This window comes from Leucoraja erinacea, chromosome 26 (genome assembly GCF_028641065.1).
Source record: "Leucoraja erinacea ecotype New England chromosome 26, Leri_hhj_1, whole genome shotgun sequence".
Lineage (NCBI taxonomy): Eukaryota > Metazoa > Chordata > Chondrichthyes > Rajiformes > Rajidae > Leucoraja > Leucoraja erinaceus.
This window is the reverse complement of record NC_073402.1, coordinates 17894400-17910482: the sequence shown is the minus strand read 5'-3', so window position 1 is coordinate 17910482 and position 16083 is coordinate 17894400. Positions and strand designations below refer to the sequence as shown.

Here is a 16083-nt window from a genome sequence, read left to right as displayed (position 1 = left end):
CAGCCCGAGCTGCGCCGCCTCATCCGCAACCCCAAGACCGAGACGTACCTTGCACACCATCAGCTTCTGTTCCTACGGGGAGCCTGTTCCTCTGGAGTTGGAACGGGACTGGGCTGCTGCTGGCTGTGGGTCTCTGGGATCTCCATGCTTGCAGTGGGCCTGGGGGTCGGTGTGCCGTTGGTCCTGACGTCTCCGGTGACTGGCACTGGCCTGCTGGCATCGCCGACGTGAAGACAGTGCAAAGCCCCCGCGCTGGTGCAATGGGCGGGGAGCTGGAGAGGGGAGGGAAGGGGTCACACACATGGCCGGGAAGCAGAGGGGTGTAGGTGGGGTGAAACTGAAGGGAGCGACATTCTGCTGCTGCCTGCCCGCTGACTTTAAAAAGTTCCCACACAAGTCTCACGATACACTGTGTATCATGAGTCTACCGTGGGAACATTTTAACTCAGCGGGCAGGCAGCAGCAGATTGTCAATTATTAACCCTCCCGCGCAATATACCCTCACCTTCTCTTTTATGAATGGGGATTTAGTTCCCCTTTCTTTGAGGACTGACCGGAGGTTCCGCTGTCACCTTTGCGGGCCGCCCTTGGTGAACGTCTTCAAGGACCTTTCTTCAAGGACCGAAAAAATGTCCGCTATTCGGAGCTTTTTGTTATTTGGAACTTCGGATAAAAGGTTGTGCACCTGTATAAGAAAAAAGTGTTGAACCATTTTATGACATTGTATGCTATGTGATTTTCTAGGTCACCAAAGCTAATTCTCAGAATGCAGAATGTATTTGTGTGGCTCTGAGCTTATTTTCAACATATTTATTCGATCGTATTTAGGCACTTGCTTTTTGAAACGTGCTATTTATCCTTCATAATTTGTGTTTAGCTTCCATGTACCACTTGCTTGCTGCCTAAGGTTTTTTTAAATTATTTATATTCTATTTTTAATTGCATATATATGGAATACTGTTTTTGGAAGAAAGGTGTACTTTTTGCACCTGTTAATTAAAAAATGAACAAGCTATATTTTCCTCTAGATCTTCCTAGATTTAATTTCGCCATGACCAAGTATTAAGGCAATTATTCAGCTCGAGTGAAAAGTGCCAATGTGTTTGGAGGTGGAGTGCAGCACATTGAGGTATTAATCATTGCATTGTGGGTTGGAGACACATTGATCCATGGCCAGAGGAAGTGTTCAAGTGGATGTGAACACTTTATTGTTTGCAGGTGCTGCTGGCCAGTAAATCTAAAATTAGGTTAGCATATAGTGATTTTTGAAATTTTATCTGATGATTAAGCTTGTTTGGCAATTGATTCTGCGAGAATTGTTGATAAGCTGCCTCTCATTGTAGCCTACATTGTATATCACACCTGTTAACTCAGTCTGTCGACTACTATGGGAGGGCAGAGACACTGAGACATTTCAGTGGAGGTTCTCAAGATGGTGTTGTCCATCTGATTATGACATTAATCTTTATTTCTACTAAAATGCATCATACATTTGTTTCTTATCTGTGTTTCACAGAACCGAGCAATTGCTACTCCAAATCAGGGAGTGTGGGATATGCGTGGAAAACAGTTCTACAATGGGATTGAGATCAAAGTCTGGGCCATCGCCTGCTTTGCACCGCAGAAACAATGTCGGGAAGAAGTACTGAAGTATGTAGATTCTTCACTCGTGACATCAAAAAAGAACATACATGCATGTGTATAGCAATTAATGTACTAGGATATCCAAAAGCACTTCTCAGTGACCATCCCTGTTTTCAATAAATTGGAAAAAGTGATTTAAAATGTAATTGTAAGAAAAGTATATAACAAATGCTCAGAGCACACAATTTATATTTGATTCAAATTAGTTTAGTGTCATATACACCAGGGTTCAATGAAATTCTTCATTCACATGAAGCTCTGAGTAAACAAAAATGGTATACATATAATAGTGATAAATACAACAATAAACAACAAATGCAAAACAGTGGAATTGGGCAAATTGTTGTGCAATGTGAAGAGGTGTAAAAAAAACTAAGATATAATAACGGAATCAAATGAGGTAAAGAGTAAAGTAACATCCTTGGGAAGAGGGTTTGAAATAGGTGATTGATTCAGGAGTCTGATAGAAGTGGAGCAGTGGTATATTTTTTCTTTTTTTTTGATTTTTAATTTATTAGAAGCAGTGTACAAAAAAGTAAACAGCGGCATATGACATAATATAATTATTGTACAGCTTCAGTTTTAATTTTTAGCTAAAGATGAAAGAAAAGGAGAGAGAGAAAGCAAGAGAAAAAAAGTGGATGTGCAAGAATAGAACCCCTAGACTACCGAATTGGTGTAGCCAAAGAGTAAGTAAAAAGAATAAGAAAGATGTAGAGAAATAAAAAGATAAAAACCTAAAGAAAAACAAAAAGTGATGATATACCTGCTTCGTATCTCTCCCCACCCATCACCCAACCCATAATTAAATTTAACTCCAAAATAGTGTTGCACCATACTATTCGTGTAATAAATCAATGAATGGTGTCCATGTCTTCGAAAATTGCTCTGGTTTTTCTGCTAAGACAAGTCTCATATTTTCAAGATGTAGCGCCTTGTAGCGAAATTGTGCAAATTGTTGTGCAATGTGAAGAGGTGTAAAAAAAACTAAGATATAATAACGGAATAATCAAATGTGTAAAGAGTAAGGTAGCATCCTTGGGAAGAGGGTGTGAAATAGGTGATTGATTCAGGAGTCTGATAGCAGTGGAGAAGAAGCTGTGGGTATATATTTTCAACCTATTCATTTAATAGAAAGGTTAGGCATTGATCTGTATCTTGCTAACTGACCCTCATTGTGTATATTTGGCAGTATGTGCCTTTTCTAGGTGCTATGTAGTTATTGAATGGTTGCCCAGAGGCTTTTAATTATATGTATGCTATTTATAACAATATGTACAGTACACGGAATATGTTGAAATGTTGTCATTGTTATGGAGGATGTTTCAGAAAATGAGATGTGTAACCAGTTTAACAGTGTTGCTGACGGAATTAATTGTTGGCTGGGATGTGAAGAAAGATCCACTTCTTTTAAAAGTATCATAGGATCATATACTAGCAATGTTACAAAATTTTGAGATTTAAAAAATCAAGTCTGCAATTTATCCCATCAGATAAAGCATAAAAAGAAGTTTAATTTGACACCTAATTCACTTTCATATCTCAAGTAATAAAAAAGTTATAGCCATTTTCATACTCGGAAATTAGCATCTTGTTCCCTATTGATTTTCTATGGACATAACAAAAAAGCTGTGATCATGGACAGTCAAAAGCCCATAACCTTCCTAAAAATTAAGAGAACCGAATGAAATTTTCAGTTATCATAGATTGAAGCATTCTGAAACAAATATAAAATAATCTTACTTGGATGGCCTGAAATTAAAGCATATAATTAGTTAGTTACCCAATTGTAGCTAATTTCAAACTTCAATTACTAGATCTAAACATCTATCCATTTCTTAATAAATGATTAACATTTTTAAATAGCCTGTGTCCAAATAATATTCACAAATAATTCACTATAAAACATGATTTTTAAATCTCATTTACATCAATTTATAGGCCAAATGTAAGGAATTTAGTGTTCAATTGCTGTAAATTAAAGCCCATTTTAAATCAGCTTTCTAGTGGGTTCCTGTGAACGCGCTGGTTTAGAACGTTCACATTGCGCTGGATTTGTGCCCTCAAATGCCCAGAAAAATACTGCGGGATATAAAGAGCCCAAAATGAACTACTCGCTATAGTAAACTTTGTATAAAGGGGTCTTAAGAAGCCCCTTTTAATGTAAAAATAAGGTACATATCTTTAATTGTTTGCTTTATAAAACCCTGGGGCTGCGAGAGGTCGCGGGTTGAGAGAGTGATTTTAAAACTATTATAACTATTATTCGAGGCCTATAAAACTAATAATACCTTTTGCGACGGGGTCTTTCAGCGATTTTTCGTTAATGATTTACTAGGCTGAACATCTTCGATTGGAACAGCCTAGTAAAAATCGCGTTTTAAACCCGCCCCCTCTAAACAGCGCCAAAATCGCGCACACGGGCTGGGGCAGATTCTCAGCGACGATTCAGGTAGGTTTTGCAACATACCTACATATACGTATGTCTAAGCAGGGCTGTGGTCAATATCCAAAACACTCGACTCCGACTCCTTGATTTCTTGTGTATCCGACTCCGACTCCGACCCCGACCCTTCGGTATAATAATTCTAAGTCTGCTATGATGACATTACACAAGATGGCATTTCATAAGAACTACATTAATCATCAGGCTACCTTTTAAACTCATGTCCTTAAAGTTTTGTCTAATGGTTGTAGCTATGCTATTGTGGCTTTTTTATTGTTTATTTTTGATAAAAAATATATAATTATTCTAAAAAAAATTTAATATGATAAAATTAAAATTCCATTGAATTAAATAAAAATTATAAAAGCATAAATAAAAATTATAAAAGCATTACTCCAAAATTCATTAAACTAAGGCCACATAAACTAAATGGCTAAATTATGACAAAAAAAAAATTCTAAGTGCAATACTTACTTTTTATTACAGGCTCAAGGTTCAGATAAAAGACAAGACATTGCATATAATATCTTGCATACAGAAGCACAATAAATTACATACAAAAGAACAATACATGGTTTAAGATCAAGAATTTAAAAAAATCAGTGTCCTAAGAGACAACCATACCAATGTCTCTACAGCTGGGATTGGCAGTGTGTAATACAGGGGTCGGCAACTTACGGCCCATATAAGCTGGTTCCGGAGATTCCATCTACAGTGTTATTTTACAGTCGTTAAGAACTCTCACTTCTTTCCAAAAATCAGTAGCATTGTTACTTAGCTTCTTAGCCATGGAATCAGCCCTCATAGATTGCTCATTTTTACAGATGAAGCAAACAGCATACTTATATCTTGTATTAGTGAGCTTCTTGTACTCAAGCACAGGCCCTTGTCTGGGTCTACCGGCCATAGTCTATGATTTAGTGGCTTCACGGGCTTCAGCATGATACTCAGCTACATACTTATTCCAGCCAGGCCAGATGTTTTGTGTCTTATTTTTATGCTTGCAGTAGGGCTTACTGCCTACATATAAAATGCTTACTATATCATTATATATGGAGCAGATATCTATCCTATGCTTCACATCCTTACAATTAACATTACTACACATAAGGTAGTTGAATATTGCTTATCTGTATGAGCATAATAGGCCTTTGTGAAAGTTGACCAGTCCAGTTTTTCTGTGTTAACACTATTTCCATCTCTGGATACCACAGGTAGATGTTCAACATTTATTGACTTAGCAACAGGGATGTGATCAGTCATTGCTGCCCCATACAGAATGCTCATACACCCCAAAGAGGCATATGCATCAGCTGTACTAATACAATGGTCCAGCCATGACGTAGGGTGCCAGGCATCACTAATATGCATAACTATCTCTAGGTACACTTTGCTTGACAATATAAAATTATTATCTTGACAGAACTGAGCCATGATTGGCAAATAATGTTCCAGTTTGAGATATCTGCATTCCTGATTTTTGAATATAGGAAGTGATGAAAGCTAGTCACGAGGGGTGCCTTGTTTTAAATATAGGAATAGATGAATGCAAGCCTATTTAAATATTCATCCTCATTCTGATGGCATTCATAGGGTGTATACACATTTAGGATAACAAATACCATTTGTGTCATTGTGAGCAAAGCGTATTGCAATACGCCAGTCAGCAGCAAGCCTAACCACATTTATTGATGAGTCAAGCTTATTGTTCCATAGAATAGCCACACCCCCTGATATCCTACCTCTGACTATTCCCATGCCAAGGTCAGTTGTAGACACCCAGCCCCATGAGAGTTATCATTGAGAGAATTTAGCTTGTCCAAGTCTTGCTTCGCTAAAAATGTCTATTGCATACATAGTATGTCACAGTTCTCCAGAAGGTTGTCAACAACTATGCGGCGAGCTTTATCCCCTGCGCTCTGGCCCAAACTCAGGCCACGACAGTTGTGCGACAAAACCCGAATGGTCATTTAGCAAGACTAGTGAATGCCCATAGCACCAACGGGCACACTCATTCTCCCGGCAGCAGGCACAGTGCTTGATCCGATTACTCCAACCCTGCGTGGCTCATAATAGCGCCGGACAAATGCCCCTTTTGACCAGACCTCCAGATTGTACATTTCGCCAACATCATTACATTCAGCAGATACTTTTAAATGAACAGTATTTAGGTGTACAGTGTCAATCTTTTGACAGGTAACCTCACGACCAAGTTTTTCTTTATGATACACAGATAAAGATAAACTAAATGCATAGGTAGTTAAGTTTGCTACAAAAGTACATACCATAAATTTATTAATAATGTCCTTAGAAACAGAATTGCTTCTGCCAGAACCTCTTTCATTGAAGCCCTTAAATCAGTTTAAATTATTTTCAGTGTGGAAAACAGTCCACACTGACCTGAGTGGGTGATATGGCTGTTACTATAATAGCTGCAAATGTTTACTATTTCTGGATAAGCAGGGACGACCTGTACTGTAAGTTTAGATGAGCAATCATATTTATCTACTTATTTTAAACCACCAAGAAAATCTTGCTTAAATTCCATTAGTTTAACAACAAAAGGCGGCCTTTGCACATTTAAACGAGAGCCTTGCTCTCGACTTCAATTTTATCTAAATATTTTGCAGAATCTGACCATCATTTGAAGAGGATGAGAAGGATTTGGTACTTCATCTTCATTTTGTGGTTCTGACTTTTCAGGTAGCCCTTTTATCCAAACTGCAACATCTCAGAGGGCCTCTTTTGCTTTAGCAATTTGATCTTTGCTCAACAAGATTCGGTTTTTTGGATCTACGTAGACAGCAGCTAACAAGATCTGATTTTCAAGTAGCAGACCATCACTTTTCTTCATTGACGATACAATTCCTTCAGCAATTAATCCTCCAGCTTTGGATAGGTGAAATATGAAATGTTTCCACTCCCATAGGAATGTACCAGGAGTTGAATCCTCTGCTTTCAGCTATTTGGTGACTGCATAAGGGTGAGCAAGCAGAGCTTCTAATTGTGCTACCAACCTCCATTGACTTTTAGTTAGTAAGTCACTGGGATTATCAATGTCTTCTAGAAAGGGTTTTAGGTCATGCAAACCCTTAGCCATTCTCTCGGGTGGAAATAAAGTGTGCGGTATGTTTAGAAAGTGGGATCTTTTCCAAATTACGTAGCCTCTGAAATTTATGTTGAGGTCGGACTCTGACTCCGACTCCAGCAACACCAAAATTGCGACGACTCCGACTCCGATTTCACAGCCCTGTGTCTGGGGAAGGAAAGATAATTTAATGTTCCATTCAATAGACAGCAATGTCAACAATGCAGTGATTGTTGAGTACCAATGTTTTACAGGATGACATGGCTAGCAGGACATTTATCCCATTCTACTTATACAAAATGTTTTAGAGAACAATCGATTAAACTACTCACTGTTCATTTCCCCTTTCCCGTATAAATATTTTCCAACTGTTTCCATTACTTTATGGTTTATGGTATAATTTCCATGTGTTGGCTCTACTTCTTTTAGCAATCAAACTCTTCTGTACTGGAAACATATTTAAGCTATTATGACTTTGAAGGTACTCCTGTTTCCGCCTGCAACTCAAAGGTGTACTCTTTTTCTTGTTGTCTGTGCAACATAGGGGTTGGCCATTTGGCCCATTGAGTCTTTGCCAGCCATTGATCTTTCAAGAAGCACTTTGTTTTTATTTTATTCTATATTTCTGCCATCTCCTTTCACTGCTCCAAAGTACTATCCATGATTGTTGTTGACTTGAAATGGTCACAATTTCATTACAGGGCAACCCTTGGAAAGTTTTTCCACCTCTTGGAATGGATAATGTTGTTTGGGAGTGGAGGTCACTTTTATCAATACAATTTTGAAAATGCTTCATATGGTTTCATAACTCATATTTATGCCTACCCCTAAACAATCCTCTTTATAGAAGGAGTAATTTCATTGCTCAGCATAAACAGAAGCCAGGTGGTTTGCCTATTGTGTACCACTCGCTGTTCTGCCCAGTGGTTTACTTATATAAATCGGTGTTAGCAATCAGCAGACTAAGTTATAGCAGCAAGTTCAGAAGGCTATGTATCTTGATTAAGAGTAGTTGATTCTATTTTTAATCTTTATTTTTTTTATTTCCATGCAGTGAGCCATAAATGTAAGGAGGAATGTATATCCTGAGAGCAGGGCAGTAGCTGAGTTTCCATGGCAAATCCAAAAGAGTACTCGATTGTTTTTGGAAAGTACAACAAAAATGACTTTCCATTAAGCTTGAAATTTCAGCATTTTTGTTCTGATCAAAACATAATCACGTGGCATTTCTCATTGAAAAATTGTATTGTTCAGCACACCGTTGAAATTTATGGTTTCAATCGTACAGGAGTTTTACTGACCAACTGCGGAAGATATCTAAGGATGCAGGAATGCCAATTCAAGGACAGCCATGCTTTTGTAAATATGCACAAGGAGCTGACAGTGTGGAACCGATGTTCAGGCATCTAAAGAATACTTATTCGGGACTCCAACTTGTCATAGTAATTCTACCTGGGAAAACACCTGTCTATGGTAAGAAGTGCAGAGGGTTAGTGTATTCTGAAGTGGTCACACATGAAGTACTCTAGCACCATCTGGTGACAAACACTGATTTTTCTCTCATTCCTCTCTCAATTTTGGATCAAGTAACAGATTTAGTTAGGACACAGTGCTGGAGTAACTCAACAGGTCAGGCAGCATCTCTGGAAAACATAGATAGTTGACGTTTCGATTCAGTTATCTGCAATCATATTTTATGGGCCATATTCCGAAAGTGTCACTAACTTTACATTCGAGTGTATCCTGAAACCTATGCACATTTACTCAGTCAATAATTAATTCCTTCATATCAGAGTATTCTAAAAATCATTTATTGCTCCTTGTAAAATTAGATGATGTCAGCGGGGGAAGACTGTTTTATTAAAAATGAAAGCAAGTTTAGAAAGGGGGCAGATTAGATTGTATTCTGCATCTTAATTACAAAGCACATGTGTCAAATTAACTTGTCCAAAAACAGAATTTGGGTTCAAATCTACAACTCCGTTAGATTTGGGTAATTTGATAATATTTACCATCCAATATTATATTTTAAGGATTGTCATTTGGGATACGTACTGCGGGAATCTTAAATGACATTAGGAAGTGCTGAAAATACTCAGCATATAATGATCTGTGAAGAGAAATGGTTAATGCTTCAGGCCAATGACCCTTCGCCAGAAATGAGAAATGGGCATGTTTTAAATTGAGAGGCATGGGGCAGAAAGAATAAAGAGAAAGTCTGCAGTAAGTAGGTGACTATGTGCAGGATTTTGGTAGCCTGTAGTGGCACCCCTATACAATCATTGTAGTTTCAGAAGGAAAGAAAGGTAGTAAGACTTCCAGGCTGTGCAGTACATTATTGATAATTACTAAGTCTCATCTAATATCCATTGATATAAGCTGAGTTTTTTTTTATACTCAAGCAAATAGCTCATCCAATTTATTCAGGAAGATTTTTGGCAACCACTACTAAAACTAACATATAATTTTTAACCGAATCCAGAAATTAGAATTTTCATAAGCTACAGTGTTTATTTTTAAATGTTAAATTGATACGGTCCCACGTAGGAGATTAGTGGACAAAATTGGGGTCTCTTTCAGAATGGCAGGCAGTGACTATTGGGGTACCGCAAAGCTCGATGCTGGGACTGCAGCTATTTACAATATACATCAATGATTTAGATGAAGGGATTCAAAGTAACATTAGCACATTTGCAGATGACACAAAGCTGGGTGGCAGTGTGAACTGTGAGGAGGATGCTATGAGAATGCAGGGTGACTTAGACAGGTTGGGTGAGTGGGCAGATACATGGTAGATGCAGTTTAATGTGGATAAATGTGAGGTTATTCACTTTGGTAGCAAAAATAGGAAGGCAGATTACTATCTAAATGGTGTCCAGTTGGGAAAAGGGGAAGTACAACGGGATCCACGGGTTCTTGTTCATCAGTCAATTAAAGTAAGTATGCAGGTACAGCAGGCAGTGAAGAAAGCCAATGGCATGTTGGCCTTTATAACAAGAGGAGTTGAGTATAGGAGCAAAGAGGTCCTTCTGCAGTTGTATAGGGCCCTAGTGAGACCACACCTGGAGTATTATGTGCAGTTTTGGTCCCCTAATTTGAGGAAGGACATTCTTGCTATTGAGGGAGTGCAGCGTAGGTTTACAAGATTAATTCCCGGGATGGCAGGACTGTCATATGCTGAGAGAATGGAGCGGCTGGGCTTGTACACTCTGGAGTTTAGAAGGATGAGAGGCGATCTTATTGAAACATATAAGATTATTAAAGGTTTGGACACGCAAGAGGCAGGAAACATGTTCCCGATGTTGGGGGAGTCCAGAACCAGGGGCCACAGTTTAAGAATAAGGGGTAAGCCATTTAGAATGGAGACGAGGAAATATTTTTTCTCACAGAGTGTTGTGAGTCTGTAGAATTCTCTGCCTCAGAAGGCGGTGGAGGCCGATACTTTAAAGAGAGAGCTAGATAGGGCTCTTAAAGATAGCGTAGTCGGGTGATATGGGGAGAAGGCAGGAACGGGGTACTGATTGGGGATGATCAGCCATGATCACATTGAATGGCGGTGCTGGCTCGAAAGACTGAATGGACTACTCCTGCACCTATTGTCTATTGTTAAATATTTCAAATAAGCTAAAACAATTACAAAACCAAGTCAATTTGTGACAATAACATGTCTCTCCCCCACCCCCTTCCATGTAGCTGAGGTGAAACGAGTGGGAGACACGCTTCTTGGAATGGCCACACAATGTGTTCAGGTGAAAAATGTTGTGAGAACTTCTCCTCAGACACTTTCTAACCTCTGCCTGAAAATCAATGTGAAATTGGGTGGAATCAACAACATTCTAGTGCCTCATCAACGGTAAGATGTATGTTCCATGTAAGTAAATGGAAATTGGACTAGTTGGCATTGGAGTTCATAGGTCACTGATGCTGCAATTTTGGTATAAAGGCAACTAGAAATTCTCTTGTCTTGAAAGGCACGTTCTAAGGCCCCCACCTCCAAAAATCACACACAGCTTAGCGATTGCACTTAAAAATGCAAACGGATATTTTGGAAGTGAACATAATGAGCTTATTTTCAATCACTTATCAAGTTTACGAGAGTGGCATACTAATGTCATGCATGCATAATTATGATTAAGAATTATTTTTTTTTAGTTATTGAACAAATACCAAATCAAGTAGCCAAAGGATTCACTTGTTAGTTAGTCTGGAGGCTGGATTTACTCTTAAGAAATAATCAAATTGCATGTGTAATGTGTACTCCTGGATAACCGACAGAAAGCACCTGAAAGAACCTCCATTGTGGGCACGACAAATTTTCCAAATTTATTGGCAGGAAAGAAAAGCCAATATACCTCTTCCACACTAACATTTCCAGCTTCAAAGCTCGGATCACACTCCACCAGATCTGATGTGCGGACCATATCGGCCACATAACCGACATTAGTCTCCAAACGTTGAGCACTGTTACAGCAAAAGATTTCCAGAACAACAAAGAAAACACTTCAAGAACATTCACTGAATCTCCTTGAAAAAATGTAACCTCCGCACTGACGGTTGAATCCTTGGCCGGTGATTTTTTTTTTTAAATGGTCAAAATCAAGAAGTCATATCCATTTGTGTCAAGACTTTTGATTTCTGTACAAAAGAAATAGATGATTTAATGTAATTTAAAAACCAAGATTAATTGAAATATTAATTTTATTACTTCTGTCTAGAAGCATAAAGATCATGTTGACTATTTTGCATGACCATTTAGAACTTTGTAATTATACAATTTTGCAAACAACTAAATGGGCATTATTATGTACTTTTACAAAATAAATGTCTTCAATGTTCTATTGATGCTTGGGTACCATTCAGTGCTGAAGACACTTTATTCACTATACGTAAATTAAAAATGGATATCTACCCGTTTCATTTCAGTTCAGCTGTGTTCCAGCAGCCGGTGATATTCTTGGGAGCTGATGTCACACACCCGCCAGCTGGAGATGGCAAGAAGCCATCAATAACAGCAGTAAGTTTACATTTTTGATATCAAAATATTACTGACAATTATTGCCGGTGAAATATAATTGATGAATTTTCTTCCTGGAATCAGAGAAATTCCTAATGGCCCAAGGGCTGTGTGCTTGTGACTTTTGTGTGTATATATACTTATCACCAGTTAACGGGCCCGGTTCCATAAGACTAAAGTAATTTTAAACTTAATGTACAATGTATTATTGTGCTGTTATTGGTAGCTTTGTTTAAATAGCCTCATCCATTTATCCCATCCCATTAACCTTTCCACAGAAGAAAAATAAATTGGGCAACTGGTATAAATTGGGCAAACGTGTAATCATGTATTGTCTTTCTGCTGACTGGTTAGCACGTAACAAAACCTTTTCACTGTACCTCGGTACACATGGCAATAAACTAAACTAACTGGTTGCTTAAAACACGATTGCCCAGTAATTATATCTTCTGATTGAAGTTAAATTTCATACCATTAAATGTAATCTTAGTGTTTAATAACTGGCCCAGAAAATCTTGTAGATCTCTGCTTTCTGGTGTTATTTAGTCATCCTTTTTTTGCGAATGCATATCCTTTAGATATGACATTCCTTATACAGGTAGTTCTGCGATAACATGATAATTATGCTCTAAGGAAATGTCACATCATGGAAAATCTCTATCAAAACAATTGTGTCAATGGGTGTTATGGGCTGGTTAGTTTCAGACTTGCAATAGGTTTGTTTTATATAATCGTTTTAAGTTTGTTACTGCAGGTCAAAAATACTAAAGGCGATATGTTACATTGTTTAATAGAGCATCATTCCACGAGTGTCAAGGGAAGCGATTGGTTTGCATTTAATTGGTGACCTGTGCTGAAACTGACAGACTGTTCTCATGAAGCAATGGTGTCTGAATACTAGAGGAAGGTTACATGAGAACGGTTTTTTTTGTACCTAGACTTTTTCTCCCCCAACAACTTTTTTGTCTGCTTGTCAATTACAAAAGTAACATTTAAGTTGGTTCTCCAGTTCCCAATCAAAATAACCAGTTCGGTCCACATAATGGTGTTCCCTAATTCATCAAACATGTTATATCCAATTCTCATTTTGAAAAAAATACATCATAGCAGAACTACCTGTCCTAATTGGAAACATGCTTACTTTTTTGGGGTTGAGAAATAATACAAATAAAAATAATATTGCTTTATATTATTTATGTAATTTTTGGACAGTTCTTTGATCAATGTCATATTAACATTGATTGCTGCTGCCCACATTTTGTTTGGAAAAAGGCTCTTCACTGTTAATTATTCATCTAATTACTTTTGTATGATGCAGAGGCAGGTGTATTTGCCAATGTGGCAACAGTCATTATAATTTTAAAGTTATTTATTTTAATCCATGTCAAAATATCTTGGCAATGTGTTTTGGGGCTGTTGAAAAATATGATACTTTGATTTTGGTGTCCAAAATATTTATTTGTATGTCACCTTTGTTCAAACGACTATATACAATATAAATAAAAATGGACTGTTAACAGATATTGTAGAAGTTAAGCACATGAAAATAAATTGGATTTATAAATTTGTCAAGGTTCAATTATATAATTGAAGAAAAAATCTTGAGCAACCTCAGTGTCTCAGATGGATATTTAAAGATAATCACTGTTAAATCAATGGGTCACATCTTATTGGATATTTTGTCACCATCATTAGCTAGCTCTTCAGCTCAAAATTCGTTTGCGCCATAACTTGACGTTGTGAATGCATGGAGCATCAAGGCCATAACTCCCTGAATGTGACAACACAAGTAGATAGAGTGGTACAGAAGACCTATGGGATGCTTGCTTTCATTAGTTGGGGCTTTGACTATAAGAGTCAGGAGGCCACGATGTAGCTTTATAGGACTTTGATTATGCTTTGGAATATAATGTGAAGTTCTGGTCACCCCATTGCAGGAAAGATATGGAGTCTTTGGAAAGGGCACAGAGGACGTTTACCAGAAAAATGTCTGGATTAAGGAGCATTAAGCACAGGGAAAGGTTGTACATGCTTGGATTATTTTCTCTGGAATGCCAGGGGTTGTGGGGAGACCTGATAGAATAGAAGTCTATAAAATTATGAGAGGCATAGACAGACAGTAAGAATCTTTTGGATGGAAAAATGAAATACTAGAGGGCATAGTTTTAAGGTGCGAGGGGCAAAGTTTAAAGTTCATGGGGCATGTTTTTTACATAGTGGGTGATGAGTGCCTGGAACTCACTACCACTACTTAAGGTGGTTGAGGCAGATAGAATAGTAGCATTTAAAAGACATTTGGATAGGCATATAGATATGCAGAGAATGGAGGAATATAGGTTATGTGCTGGCAGAAAAAAATTAGTCTTGGCATCGTGTTGGCACAGACATTGTGGGCTGTAAAGCCTGTTCTTGTACTGTACTGTTCTATGTTCTATAAAAACACAGATTGGGTTCTTCTAGAATGCCTCGGAGGACAGAAAAAGTAAGCACGCATAAGAACTTAAGAATCTGAATGAAGGTTTCAGTATCCCTGGCAAATCTGCCATTTATATTTAGGTTTTCAAGAGGTAACAACCCTGTGGTTTACAACCTCACATGCAAATTAGGAATTCTTACTACATTAACCCTTGCATTTACCAATTTCATTCACCATTACTATTTGTTGTGTAGAAAGTTGTGTAAGGGGTGCTTCATGTTTTATTTTCCTATTTCCCTTTGCTTCTCGCTTCCTGACTTTTTATGTTGTCAAGTACTAACCCACCTTAATTTACAAAATCTGCTCTAATGCCTTTGGCATTTACTTGGTAAAGTCACATGTAACATTGAACTGCCAGGAGAAGCTTGGAAGTTAATAGTATTTTTTTTAAAGAGCAGGAATAGGTATAGATTCAATGGTTAATCATATACATTTGGCCAAATTGGGTTAACTGTCCTGTACATACAAGGGGAACTCGTGTACAAGCTCCCAGAACTAATAAAGCATGTTTGTAAAAAGAATATGTAAGAAAGCAGGAAACTGAAAGGAAGCATATTGCCTGAAGTTTACGTAACCTTTCATCTCTCTAATGGACATTTTTGTTCTTGAGGTGAGGGTACAGATTTAGGAAGCTGTGATCTTCAGTGAGCATATATAAGGATATCTCGGGTAGTAATGACCTTTACCTGGAAACATGCATAATAAATTCTGCCATGTTGAGAATGTGTAAGAATACTCATTGAATGTTTGTTTTGTTTTTTAAGATGAAAGTTACTGAGAGCACCTGAATTGCTCCACATTGCCATGTATGAATTTGCTTAACACAGTAAGTTCAACCAAATGAACGTGTAAACTAATTCTGTATTTCGGCTTTTGGGGGAATTGAAAATAGAGCACTGAGCCATCAAGAGGAGCCATGGCAGTTTTCTGCACAATTCTACAGCCAATCTTGAGTTGTTAAATCAGTATTATAGATAAAAGACATTCAAGGCAGTTCACTATCCAATGGAATCTGGATTTGGGTTATTCAAGCACATTCAGAACTTTGTTTTTGGCAGTGCTGTCACTTCAGCAATAACACGAGTCATCCTGAGAGTTGTGTTTCTCACCAGGTGGTTGGCAGCATGGATGCTCATCCAAGTCGTTACTGTGCCACAGTCCGTGTGCAGCGACCCCGTCAGGAGATAATTGAAGACCTTTCCTACATGGTTCGAGAACTCCTGATCCAGTTTTACAAATCAACCCGTTTCAAGCCAACAAGGATTATTTTCTATAGAGATGGTGTCCCTGAAGGACAATTACCACAGGTAGCTCAAAGTTCCAAACCCTCACTGAAGTAAACACCTGAAATGGCCAAAGTCGTACAAGTCAACTGAAGCAATGTTCAGATCTACAGGGGTTACCTTGATGGATTT

General features: G+C 38.0%; 1 protein-coding gene across 5 annotated transcripts in view; it reads left to right on the top strand.

Annotated features, from left to right (window-relative positions):
• Positions 1-16083, top strand: part of LOC129709724 (protein argonaute-1) — a 72472-nt gene that overhangs the window by 45990 nt on the left and 10399 nt on the right. For 4 of the 5 annotated variants that reach the window (XM_055656257.1, XM_055656256.1, XM_055656259.1 and 1 more), the window contains 5 exons: positions 1517-1650; positions 8467-8651; positions 10872-11031; positions 12102-12192; positions 15781-15975. In XM_055656257.1, coding sequence (XP_055512232.1) covers positions 1517-1650; positions 8467-8651; positions 10872-11031; positions 12102-12192; positions 15781-15975 — 765 coding nt within the window. The remainder of the gene's footprint in view (positions 1-1516; positions 1651-8466; positions 8652-10871; positions 11032-12101; positions 12193-15780; positions 15976-16083) is intronic. The other variant, XM_055656261.1, reaches the window with a different exon arrangement.